Consider the following 13,730-nt stretch of genomic DNA (forward strand, 5'->3'; position numbering starts at 1 on the left):
AAACATTAAAAAATAAATAAATAAATAAATAAATAAATAAATAAAATCTCAACCCCAGAAGGATCCTCAGCCTCATTTATATAACAAACAACGTATGTATAGGCATGTTTCCTTAAGGCACATGGACAACTTCTACCTACCCTACATATGATGACAAGGCTTCCCTATCTAAATATGCAACTTAACCCTAAATGAGAGGAACCCATTCACCCGTGTTCTTGGAGTCATGGCTTTGGAAGCCACTCCCTATTATCTCCTTATTTGCTGCAAATGAACTTTTCTTTGCGTGACAACTCAACCTGGTGCAGTTTCTGGCTCACCAAGTAGCAAACTCAAGGTTGGTTTGGTTACATAAGGACAGAGGCATGAATACAATTTAGGAGGCTGATGCCGTGGGTCAAATTCTGAGAGCCAGGCCCAAAGTAATGGCAAAGAGCAGAGAGAGTGGCTGACAAACACAGGAAGTAGAATCAAGCAGATGTAATGAATGTGGCTGTGGCGAATGAAGTGGAAAGAAGTGGTCTCTGATCGTTTCTAGATTCTCGGCTTACACAAATGGGTGGACAGTGGCACATCCACCAACACAGGAGGAGGAAGCTTGTCGAGGAAGGATTAAGCTCAGTTTTGCACATCTGGAGCTTGAGGTGTCTATACGGTATGTGGGTGACTATATTGAGAAGGCTGAAGGAACGGGACCCCAGAGGACGGGACGGTTAGAAGCCACTGGCTGACACTCATCTTTGCCAGTGGCTAGTCAGGAGGGGCAGCAGGCGAGAGAAAGGGCCCCCAGCGGCTGCTGGAGGTTCCGGCCTAGGAAGGCGACTCGGGCCACAGACCCGGGCATCGAGGCCCTCATGCGTAGGCCGCACCTGCTTGGGGCACTTCCGCCCGTTGGGCCCCGCCCGTCCTGCCCGGGGGGTAGCGCGGGCCCCACTTCCGCTTCCGCCCCAGATCCAGACTGCAGGCGGGCGGCACGGAGCGGGGCTGAGGGCGGTAGGAGCTCCGCGGCGGGAGCGGCCTTCGCGCGGCTGGTGGGCTCCTGTGAGTGGGTGCGGCAGGCCTCGGTGGGCCTTGGCCGTGGACTGGGCTGGCCGCCTAGGGCGGATGCGGCCGCCGCTGCCCTCGGGCCCCGCGGCGGCCCCCGGGCGGGAAGGCGACGCGCGAGGCCTGAGGAAGCGAGGCCGGCGGCCAGGGCCAGGCGCAGCGGGAAGTTGTGGCCCTGAGGCCACGGGACGCGAGGAGAGCAGGCAGAAGAGGAGAATGGTGGCCCGAGCGTCTGGGAGAGAAGAGGTGGAAAGTGACAAGTCGGGTGAGGGTGAGGCGTATGGGACTGGGAAGGCCGAGGTGAGGCGGCGGGAGGAGGGCCAGGGTTGGCGGGGGTGGGGGGCTTCGGGCCGCTCAGACCCTCGGGGCTTAGCCTTAGAAGCAGCGAAGGAGGCGGAGCTCCCCTTGCAGCCGGGAGGACCAGTGAGAGAGGCCTCCTAGATCGCCCGCATTCTAGCGTTTGCATCTCAGCCTGCCCCCGTGTTGTTTCACACGAGTGTGTAACTTGAATTTGCATTGAGCTTTACCGATGCGCGTGATTGACCGGGAGCCCTTGGTCAGAATTACTTTCAGAGGAATTCCTATTAGTGGTCCCTTTTGGCTACTGTGAAGTGATGTTGATGCTAGCGATTATTCAGCTGGCTTGGAATTTATACGGGTTTGTATGGAGTTCCTTAGCGGAAATTAGGTTTTTCATTTGAAAACAGAAGTGTATTCCCATACAGCTAGCTATTCAGGGAAATAAATGTGGATGGCTTCACAGTTTTTTATTTTAAGTGGTGTTGCTTTTTCCTCCTCAATATAAAAATCTTTTCTGGTATGTTTTGTTGTTTTGATCAGCCAAGGAAAAAAGAAAAGTCACTGAAGCTTCAAGTGATGATCCACAGCCAGGGATTGACCTGGTAAGAAAGGAATCATTAACCAGTTTGGAATCTTTCCAAACAGTGGAGTGCAGTGAAGTTCAAAGTATGGCTTTCTTGCAGTCTTTGGGTAAGGAGAGTTTGGTAGAAGGTATTAAAAGAAGAATTCAAATTAAAAAACTTAAAAGCTTAGAGAGCCCCCCTCTCAAAATAACTGACAATAAGGCTACACAAAATATTAAGGTTGAATTCCAAGATGAACTGTACAAGAATACTCCAAAATATTCTTGTAACAGCTTGTCACCTGGAGTAGAAAATAATTCCGTTTTAAAATTACATGATTACAATTTTTTCCCCCATCCCAAGGGTTGTAATGATGGAAATAACCTTGCATATAAACCTGATGGTGGATGTATGCACGTTCCAGAAAATTCCTCGAAGTTAAAGAAAGAAAACCTCAGGAGTCTTGCAGATAAGAGTGACACAAATAATATTCCCCAGCTCTTACAGACTGAAGAACACTTAATGGGAGTAAATAGGTTATTATTTGAAGAAGCTGATTTACACCAAAGTAAAATTAATGGCTTGCTTTCCTGCCTTCAAAATGAAAAAAATAAATATTCAATAGAGGAGAACAATATTGGGAGAAAACCCAGGAAAAGGATGAAAGTGTCTGAAAAAGGAGATGAAATGGTTATTGAGATGAACTGCTGTAATGTGTATAACAAATCTGAATTGGTGTTACAAGACAACCAAACAGGTGCTGAGGGCAAAGGAGCAGAGACTTTAGAGGCTAAAAAAAGTCCTTTAAAAGTTTTGAGAAAAGTAAACCATAATACACTCTCCCCAATGGATCATTTATTAAGTCTTCCAGAAATAGGAAAAAATACAAGTCCTGAACATCATGTAAATGCTATGTTTCAGAAAACCCTTGAGCCACTTGTGGAAGAAGAAACAAAGAACACTTCAGAGCCCTTAGGATTTAAAGGCATGGAGCCGGAAGAGTATTTTAAGTCAATGCAAAGCTCAGTAGTGAAATTATCTAGTGATTGCCATCTTACTGAAAAGAGATCTTCACGGGAAGACTTGAGAAATGAAGCTGAAGAATCGAAGTCAGGCTGTCACAGAACAATACCGATGACTGGTAAAAGAACTTGGCCTTGTTATTCATGTGCTAGAATATCTGCCCAGTGTTGGAAAAAGTCTTCCTTGCCAGATTCAAATAACTTTCTTCCTGGGTCTCAGCAAAGTTTTAGGCAAGATGATTTTCTTAAACACCAAACAAATCAAACTCACTTAATTGATTCTAAATTATCATTACAGAGTACCATAACAAAAACAAATGGTGAATCTTCAAGCAAAGAAAAATTGAATTCTAATTTAAGTTGTTTGTCTTCAGTCTCTGCAGTAGAGCCTACTTTGACGATTATAAAGGAACCTACAATTGATGATGGTAAAAAGGTGAAGTCAGAGGAATGGAGCAGAAGTGGGTCAGAGGTAGTTTCTAATACTGATGAAGATACTCCGCTAACTAATGTGACTCAAAACTTAACAGGAAGTAAAAAAAAAGATAGAGGGAATTTAACAAAACTTAATTTGACAGTGGCTTCACAGGATGGCCAGGAAGCAAATAACTCTCTAGGCAAAACGATTCATCGAAAAGCATGCATTGCTAAGCAAACACTTGTGGTTCCAGACTTGGTTAAAATATTGAACACAGGAAGACTGACTAATTTTAAAATTCCATTACTTAAGAATAAAACAGAAAAAAGAAAAGAAATAAATGCCAGGTCATCAGAGAGAGATGCATATAGTCCCCTAGAACTTCTTGACAATTTATCTGGAGCAGAGGTAAGACAAAGTAGGAGTAAAGAAAATGTCTCCACAGTAACATCAGGACCTCAGTCTTTGAGTATACAAAATAGTGTAACTCCAGTGCAAGCTGATTCTGACTCATGCATGTGTAAGAATTCCTGTGGTATTTCTCCAAACTTTTTAAAGGAAAGCAATGATACTAAACCATCTAACTGCATCTCTGAACCAGGCAATATTATTTCTAATAAGGAAGCTGTTTCTCTCACAATTGAAAGAAATAGTTTTTCTTGTGATCTTGGGTGTATGGAGAAAAGTTGTGCCTTCTCTAATAAACAAGAAACATTCAAACCAGTTTTCTCTGAAGTTAGTGGTAGAGAAATGACTAAGAACTTTTCAGAAATTAAAATGGGGTTTCCAGATATTCTGAAAGCATATGAAGATGATGTCCTCTTAATTGATGTCATTCAAGATGACCCAGATCTCTTTGGGGTCTCCAATGAAGGGGAGCTCTCATTTACTTCAGAGGTCCCTATGATAAGCCAGGATCCCATTGTTGCCGAAGAGCACCAATCAACAGACTCTAAGCACGTGGAACTTCCAGAAAAAAAAGAAACAAGCGATGACTTGAGGTATGCATGTTAAAGTATGCCTTTTGGTGCAGATTATTGTTGGGGGTTTCAAAAGCACTTTCTGCTCTTAGGTATCACTGATTTATTCAGTGATCATTGAAACTCCATTATGTTTTTAATACAGTTATTTACTAAATGTAATATAACACATTACTGCTGAAACCTGGAAATGTCATTATGCTAAAATTTAGAGTCAACATAAAGCAATTTTATTTTGGATATTATGGGCACATTAGCAGTTCAGAATTTAAAATGGTGATTTGTAAATTTCTGACACTGATGCTTTCAAAAGTCAATTAAATTTATTTTCCTATGTTCTTAAATTATTACAAATATGCAGATATACTTTTATTTCAGCCAAGTTACTAAGAACAGTACTGTACATTTTAACCCATTTTCTGTGTCTTCCTTATTAGATAAAAAATTCATTTTTCAAGGAACACAGAAACCTTGGAAAGGTTTATTTGACATATTTAGGACTTGAGAGTAGAATCAAAAGTTAAACCACTTTTCAGAAGAAAATGGCGTAAAATTTTTCTCGTGGTTCTACTTTTAAGGTGATGGTTTTAAATGATGGTTTAGTCCCCAAAGAGGGCAGTTTTGCCTAAGGCAACTGTAAATGGAACCAAGTAGTAACCTTCATGCTCAGGAATTTGATCTATTCTGGTTGATCCAAATTTTATTTTATGTTATGTCATATTTTACTAAATTTTTATGATTCTTCAAGCTCTAATCTATACGTTACAACACTTGAATAATGCAGTGTTTTGTGAACAGACTCAAAAGGAAACATGAAAACCCTTTCCACTAAGATTCAGTGTTACATTACTTAAGTCTCTTTGGTATTTATACATTTTACTTAGTTATTTTTGTGATATATTCTTGATGTTTTTAGTGTTCCAAGAACTTTTTTTTTTAATTTTTTTTTTAATGTTTATTTATTATTGAGAGACAGACACAGAGCATGAGCAGGGGAGGGTTAGAGAGAGGGGGGAGACACAGAGTCCGAAGCATGCTCCAGGCTCCGAGCTGTCAGTACAGAGCCCAGCGCGGGGCTCGAACTCACAAACTGCGAGATCATGACCTGAGCCGAAGTCGGTCGCCCAACCGACTGAGCCACCCAGGCGCCCCTCAAGAGCTTTTAACTTATCAAATAGAGTACTTTCTGTTTGCCAAATGGAAGACTAAGCTTTATTATGTATTTTTAGCAGTATAATGAGATAGGATGATAGTTTGCCCATTTCAAAGATGGAAAAAGAAAGATGACAAGTTGTCACTTGTCTAGGGTCACACTGCTAATAACATAATCTGGCTATGAACTGAGGCCTGTCTTACTTTAGAATTAGTGCTAAAAAAAGAAAAAATTTAATGATTAAGAACTTGACCTTTATAGTCTTTATCGGTTTTTAATCTTCTTGCCGCCTATCAGCTATGGGACCTTTTAGGCAAATTATTTTACCTTATCTGTTAAAGGGGAAGATACTTGCTTCTGGATTGTGTGGGTTAAATCAAAGAGGAGATTTTGGTTTTAGCATGGCACTGAGTGAGGAGTAAGGGTTCAAAAGGAGGTAGTTAATGAAGGTGATTTTAACTCTTGGTATACCACACTTCTTTTGAGGAATACAAAGGGAAATTAGAGCAAATCCTGCATTTAAATAGAGCAGACATCTCCGTTAGCTAATAAGATGTTGACAGTAAGCTACCACCAAAGGTAGAAAGAAATGTGAATTGTTAGGAAGTTTGTTTTCTATTCTTTTTTTTAGAATAATGGCTGATTTTGAAAAAAGTGATACATGTTCATTACATTAAAAGTATAAAAGGGGGGTAATCCTACCATCCAAAATAACAAATCAATTGCTAACAATTTGTAGTCATTTCAGACATCTATTTAGGCATATGCATAGACATATTTTAGAAAAATTATATTGTTATTTTTTAGTAAAAATATTTAATTTTATTTATTCTTTTTTTTTTTCAACATTTTTTATTTATTTTTGGGACAGAGAGAGACAGAGCATGAACGGGGGAGGGGCAGAGAGAGAGGGAGACACAGAATCGGAAACAGGCTCCAGGCTCCGAGCCATCAGCCCAGAGCCTGACGCGGGGCTCGAACTCACGGACCGCGAGATCGTGACCTGGCTGAAGTCGGACGCTTAACCGACTGCGCCACCCAGGCGCCCCTAATTTTATTTATTCTTGATTGAGGGGAAAGGGAACTAAAATGAAGCTAAAGGGATTGCTGAAACAATATACTTCTGTATCACAAGAGATTAGTTTCGAAAAGTCTCTCTCTAAAGTTAATAAGAAATATTTAATAGCTTGAATTTTATCATGACTTTTAAAAATTATGTTCTAACTTCAGACAGCAGCATTTGCTTTCCAAACATGAAAGATGAGCATAACTGTACACTTTGGCTTTTCTACCAGTGTTGCCCCCAACTTTTGTGTTTTAAAAAAATGTTTTATATTGCTAAGCTTTGTGTCATTTACATTTTCTTCAGTAATCTGAATTCCCAAAGACTCTCTTAAGTTATATATTTAAATTGATTCAGTCCCTACCATTATTCTTTGTACTTTCCTCTGCTTTGGCTGTTTTGATTCATTTCTTAGTTGGATAGATTTCAGAGCAGTTTTTTTCAAGAAGAGTTCATGATTGCTGTGTTCTTTAAGATCTTGGATACATAAGAACAACTATTGTGTAGGCAAAATTGGGTATAAAATTTTCAGTTTATGTTTTTTCCTCTTTACAACTGTATGGTCATTCCAGCCTGCTTTCTGACTTCGTTGTGAAGTCTGAAGCCAAACCTAATTCTCCCATCATTCCTCTCTCAACTGCCACTGCTGCCTTTTCCTCCTAGCCCTTCCCCCACTCCTCCTCCTCCTCCCTTTCCACTTCGTCTTCCTCCTATCAGCTATCAGTTGTTTCTCTTACTTTCTGTCTTGGGATTGGTAATTATGTGTCAGTTTTTCCTGGATAAGGTGAACCATTTTGGTTTGCAGTATCAAATTTACTTCAGATAATTTTTCTGATTGTCTTTGAACCTCATTTCCCTTTATTTCAAAAGTGCCAATTATACTTTTATTGGCTTTTTTTTTTCATATCTCCTTCTGAAATTTTGGTCTTCAAGTAAACTTGAAAATTTCCTCAGTTGTTATTTATTGTATTGTATTTTTTTTAATTTGATTTTACTTTTTTAGAGAAAGTGTGAGCCGGGGAAAGGGGCAGAGGGAAAGAGAGAGAGAGGGAGAGCAAATCTTAAGCAGGCTTCATGCTCAGTGCAAACCCGAATGTGTGGCTCATTCCCATGACCCTGGGATCATGACTTGAGCTGATATCAAGAGTCAGACACTCAACTAACTGAGCCACCCGGGTGTCCCCTCAGTAGTTATTTTAATATTTTTTCTGCAATAGAAATACCCCTTTTTTAATCATCCACAGTGCTAGGATCAACCTTAACGGGGAAAAATGGAGGTATGATAAACACAGGGTCTGCTAATAGTTGGACACAAAGTTGTTAATGATTCTAGAACTAAATGAAGCTTAAAATATAATTTCAAATTTCAAAACTGTCCCTTTCATCAACCAGTTTTTGGGTCATATACTACTTTTTCCTCTAAGACACTAAGAGGTTGAAGCCTGTTAGACCGTGTTTGTATTTTACAGGAACAGAACTTAACGATGGGAGGGTTAGGGGGTGTCTGACTGGCTCAGTCAGTTAAGTGGCCAACTTCGGCTCAGGTAATGATCTCGTGGTTCATGGGTTCAAGCCCTGCGTCAGGCGCTGCTGTGCTGACAGCTCAGAGCCTGGAGTTTGCTTCAGATTCTGTGTCTCCCTTTCTCTCTCTGCCCCTCCCCCACTCTTACTCTGTCTCTCAAAAAATAAACACTAAGAAAAGGTTTTTTTAAAATAATTAAAAAAAAAAAAGTATGGGAGGGTTAGGGCAGATACTGTCAGAAGCTCTGGGCTGCTTCTTACTGTTAAAACATAGTCAAACCTGAATTGATTCAGTTGTTGGAGGAAGTGTTCTCAGACTTGGTTAGGGAGAATTTGTAAGATGTGTAAGTTATGTTAGAATGCTTATTCATTTTTGATCTCTACAATGGATAGAGTTCATTTTAAAACCCAAATTATCAGAAGCATATTGGAACTAATCCACTAACACTTGAACTGATGAGCTTGGTAATGCATAATTTTTGACAACGATAAAACTTTTGAATTAGCCTGTAAATACATTAGCCTGAGATTGTCTATAATAGTGCTGACCTAGAACGTAGGATTATCTTCAATCACAATTTTATTATATTCTAAGATATAAGTTGAGTGATATTATACAGTGGATCATTGAGATTTTAAGAATCTGCCAAGCATTCGAGGGAATTGCTGTGTAGGTATGGAGGAAAAATCAATGTGCCTGAAACAAAAATACATAAACAAGTACTAAGAAATACTAGTAGTTTAGAAAAGAGGGATGAAAAGGTATCTTGGAAAAGTCAGAATTTGTACTGATCCTTGAAATTTGGATTGATTTAGATTTAATAAAGGGGAAGAAGGAAAAAAAATTGGTGGGGGAAGAAAATTAATGAAGAAAAGGTAGGCATAAGGTAAAGGTAAACATGAATATGGTTGTAGAGGGCAGATTATGAAGCATTTCCTGACTCTTTCAGGTAGAGTTAGGAGCCCTTTCTGTTCCCATAGCACCTTTTCCTATCACAATTATGGCACTGATGTTATGATAGTAATAGCTTACATGTCTCTTGCCTATTAAACTGTTGGACTTCTTGAGAGTAGGAAGTTTCCATGTCTCATTTACCTTTGCAAGCCCAGTCCCTCATACTTTGAGGGAAGGGAGAGAATTAAACTTTAAATTTCTGTCATAGTAGGCTGTGCCTCAAGCATCTAGATTAGAATATATGTAAATGAAGACAGTGAATCCTTTCTTTCTAAAGCAAATAGATGTTGATGAGTACTGGGAAATAAAACTGGATAAATAGGGTGATGCCAGATTAAGATGGTTGGAAAGTTGAGCATCAGAAATTGAAGTCACCAGGACAGGACTAATGCTGGTGATCAATGAGGACCAGTTACACCACCTTTGCAAATTGGATTTAAATCCATAAAGAGCATTGTACCTTCTGGAGCTGGTAATAATAAACACAAACTTCTAGAGGGAAAAATGCCTGACACCAAGGTTGTTCAGATGATTCAGAAGACATTCTTTCTCTCCCTGTATATTTAGATTCTGTAGCCTGTCTTTTAAGAAGCTTACGTTGCTCCATTCTGCCTTTCCACTGAATATCTGAGACACTCTATAGTGCAAAATTTTACACTGAATTATCAGAACTGATATTTGGTGTCTACCCTGTGCTAGATACATCACTTACATTATTTAGTAGAATAATTCTGAGGTTGAAACTGGCCCTTTTTATTTTAATTCTTTTTTAAGTCCAGTTGACATACAATGTTGTATTAGTTTCAGGTATACAGTGTAGTGACTCACTATCTCTGTACCTTATGCTATGCTCACCACAAGTTTAACTACCATCTGTCACCTTACAATAGTATTACAATATCATTGACTATATTTCCTATGTTGTGCCTTTTCTTCCCATGAATTTTTCACTCCATAACTAGAATCCTGTATCTCCTATTCTCCTTAACCCACTTTCTCCATTCCCATACCTCCCTTCCCGGTAGCAATCATCAGTTCATTCTTTATAGGTTTCATTCTGCTTTTTGTTTATTCATTTGTTTTTTAGATTCCACATACGAGTGAAATCATATAGTATTTGTCTTCCTCAGTCTGACTGATTTCATTTAGCATAATACCCTGTAGGTCCATCCATGTTGTTGCAAATAGTATGACCTCTTCCTTTTTTTTTTTTTTTAGTGCTATGTAATATTCCTGTGTGTATACACTACATCTTTATCCATTCATCTATCGATGGACACTTAGGGTGCTTCCTTATCTTGGCTAATGTAAGTAATGCTGCAGTAAACATAGAGGTGCATATATTGGTATTTTCATTTTCTTTCAGTAGTACAATTATTGAGTCATAATGTACTTCTATTTTTAATTTTTTGAGGAACCTCCATACTATTTTCCACAGTGGTTGCACCAACATTGTACAAGCGTTCCTTTTTCTCCACATCCTCACTAACACTTGTTATTTCTTGTGTTACTTATTTTAGCCATTCTGACAGGTATGAAGTGATTTTGATTTGCACCTTTCTGATGATTAGTGGTATTGAGCATCTTTTCATGTGTTCATTGGCCATCTCTGAGTCTTCTTAGGAAAAATGTCTGTTCAGTTTCTCCAAAACTAGCCCTCCTTAAAATTGAATCAAAGTGTTTAATTTTCCAAAGGACACACAGCTAGTAAGTTAGTAAGGCCTGGATCTGAACCCAGGGTAGCTTGCTCTGAAGTTTGCTCCTCAGCCCAAAACAGCCTGCTAGAACAGGGCCATTTTAGTTATTTGTAAGACTTTAATTTGATTACTCTACAGATTGCCACAGAACATTAATCTACTTTTCATCTCTTTTCTCCGTCATTTCCTCTCTAAAGTGGCGGTGGGGCAGTTTGAAGAAGTGTCATTCTTATTTTTACTTTTTTCTCTTTTGGGTCACATAAACCATTGTTTTTTTTTTGTCTTTGCCAGAATATATGATATTGTACTTTATGGAATACTCATTTGTAGTAGCAAGAGACCTAGCACCTCACACCAGGGCATCAGGCCAGGCAACCTCTGGCCCAATGAACTGGATACTATAATATTTCTCTGCTTTTGGCCACTGCTATCTACAGAAAAATTGCCTCAGTAAATTTGTAGCGGCCCTATTTAGAAGCAGTATGTGAATGTGTAAATAAGTGAACACTGACCTCAAGTCAGCTAGTTAACATCTCAGAAGAAAGCAATAACATTTTGAATTTTTCTTGGGCATAGTTTTCAGACTTGTTCTGGTAGTAATAATTCTAGAGCAGTCCTGCTCAACTTTTTGTCAGTTACCCATAGCAAAGGTACATTTTGCATTACAATCCAGTACATACTTGTGAGTGTGTGAAACAGATTTATAAAAACAATATTTTCCCTACTATGAGAGATGTATCATATTTTGTATTAAATTTTGTTTTATAAAAAAAAAAAAAACAACAAGTCCTGGGTGGAACCTATTAAACTTCATCACTCCCTTATAAAATGCTGTGGTTGGAGGATAAACTTGATGTAATCCATGTTGTTCTTCAGTTTTACGCCCCTCTCCTTGTTGCTCAAATCTCTTTTGCTTCTCTGTACTTCTATAGCTTCACTCAAGTCTGTTCGTTTCTCTCCTTTCCTCATCCTCCCCTTCATTTTTGAACCTTCCCACTCCATCAAGGGAGAGCTGTGCCTTTTCATTACAGCAGTACAAAACTGTAAAATATTTATGTGCATTACAGTGTTGCTTTATTATTTTTGTAGTTTAGATGAATTTAATTTCTTTGTGTTTCTCATCTTCAAAACAAAATTAAATTACTTCTAACAAGAGCAGCATGTACAATATTACCTTCCTGTGAGCTAGTTATTCATAGTAAAAAGTTTCTCATGCTTATAAGCTATACCAGCAATATTAAAAATACTATTTTAATATAGTACTTTGAAATTGAAATTAAAGCAGTATACTTGCTATATGCCTGTTTATGGTTTTTGTTTTGTTTGCAGATATAACCTCCTATGTGTCTGGAGCTATACCTATGTGAGAATGTAACTTTCAGGATAATTAGAAACTGCAAAAACATCCTTCAGTTCTTGTGTATTTATTGAGACACTTAATTGTATTCATGCTATTACTTTAATCTCTCACAGTTTTTCCTTCCTCTCATTCTCACTGCTGCTATCTTATTCATCTTTCTCCTAGATTATTGTAATGAGCTCCTGGCTAATTCTCCCTGAACTCTCTGTTTATCCTCCTCCGTAGTGATAGTCTGTAATAGAAATTGATCTGCCAGTGACTGCTTACATTGCTTCAGTGGCTTTCTGCCCACCTGAGGATAGAGTCTAAATTGCTTGGCATGTCTTTTTAAGGCTCTTTAGTGGATTGCATCCATTCTCTCTTTGACAAATATGGTTTTGGGGGGTGGGGGGAAGGGGGGAAAAGGGTAATAACAGATACGCACAGCAAGCAGCTTGTGGTTTCTACAGTATGTCATGTACTTGAGTCCTTTTGCATTATGTTACTTTATCTGCAAGTCCCTTTCTTTTTATTCAGCTATCCTTCAAGTCTCATCTGAGATGGTATTCTAGGAATTTGTTCTAGCAGTTTTCTTGGCACTTATCTCAGTATATTACGTCTGCTTGTATGTGAGCCTCCCATATACTGGGAGTTCCTAGACAGAAGAGAGGCATCTTCATTTGGGTCTCCCTGTGGTGCCTGGCTACGAAGATGTCAGGTGCTGAGTATATATGGAGGGCAACAAGACACATCTGGGCCTTGTCCTCCCTAAGCTTTTGATCCACCAAGAGAGGCAGATATTTAAGCAAGTACAGTAAACTATAATAGAAGTGTGAGATGTTAAGGACTTCCTTTCAAAATGGTATTTAAGATGAACACTAAAGGAATTACCAAGAATTAGCCAGTTGGTGAAGAAAAGTAAATAGAATTTTGTTATAGGAGTAATAGCCTGTATAAAGGCCCACAGGGAAAGGCATGTCACAACTGAGAAACAGAGATAATGTTCCATGGCTTAGGGTTCATATGGCAAGAAATAAAGCTGCAAAATGTGCAGAAAGCTCAGTCATTAAATTACATCCTTTACAAATAGAATGACCATAGAATCTGTCTTCTGAACTGCAAAACTTTTGAGAGTGAAGTGAGGAGCTTTTAATAATTTAAGTCAAGACAACAGGACTAAACAGACCATCCTAGATAAACTGGAAGTCATGGTGAGTTTGAACTTTATCCTAACAGCATATAGGGATTCACCAAAGGACTTTTAAATTTTAAAAATCATTGTAGCTCTGGTGTGGCGGGGAGCTATTGTAATAATGAGGCCAAAGGACATGATGACTTCAAACAGAAGTGGATGTGGATTTGGGAGAGATTTAGGAAGTGAAGATTGATTAATCTGATTGATTAATCATAGGTAGGAGTTAAGAATGATACCTGATTTCTTTCTTATTTCAGAGAAGGACATGACAGTTCTCAGATATGAATGGGCAGGATTGGGGATGTGTTCTGCTCATCATGTCAAATTGTATGAGCCTTCTGTTCATATTATTATTTTTTCCATTCTTTAAACTATATGTTTCCAATTGTTTTAGATCTTATGTCAGGGAGCAAATACTTCCTGTTTTCCAAAGACTTTAAAGAATGATGTATAAAATACTTTGTTTAGTTTTTCTCTTTC

The 13,730-nt window shown here is 38.8% G+C and overlaps 1 protein-coding gene across 6 annotated transcripts in view; it reads left to right on the forward strand.

Annotated features, from left to right (window-relative positions):
• Nucleotides 1–970: 970 nt before the first annotated feature.
• Nucleotides 971–13,730, forward strand: part of TOPAZ1 (testis and ovary specific TOPAZ 1) — a 100,341-nt gene continuing 87,581 nt past the window's right edge. The window contains exons 1-3 of one of the 6 annotated variants that reach the window (XM_060638044.3): nucleotides 971–1,315; nucleotides 1,885–1,946; nucleotides 2,271–4,348. In XM_060638044.3, coding sequence (XP_060494027.2) covers nucleotides 1,105–1,315; nucleotides 1,885–1,946; nucleotides 2,271–4,348 — 2,351 coding nt within the window. In that variant the 5' untranslated portion in view covers nucleotides 971–1,104. Of the gene's footprint in view, nucleotides 1,316–1,884; nucleotides 4,349–13,730 lie in introns of all 6 variants that reach the window. The other 5 variants (XM_060638047.3, XM_060638046.3, XM_060638048.3 and 2 more) reach the window with 5 other exon arrangements.

This window comes from Panthera onca, chromosome C2 (genome assembly GCF_046562875.1).
Source record: "Panthera onca isolate mPanOnc1 chromosome C2, mPanOnc1 haplotype 2, whole genome shotgun sequence".
Taxonomy (NCBI): domain Eukaryota; kingdom Metazoa; phylum Chordata; class Mammalia; order Carnivora; family Felidae; genus Panthera; species Panthera onca.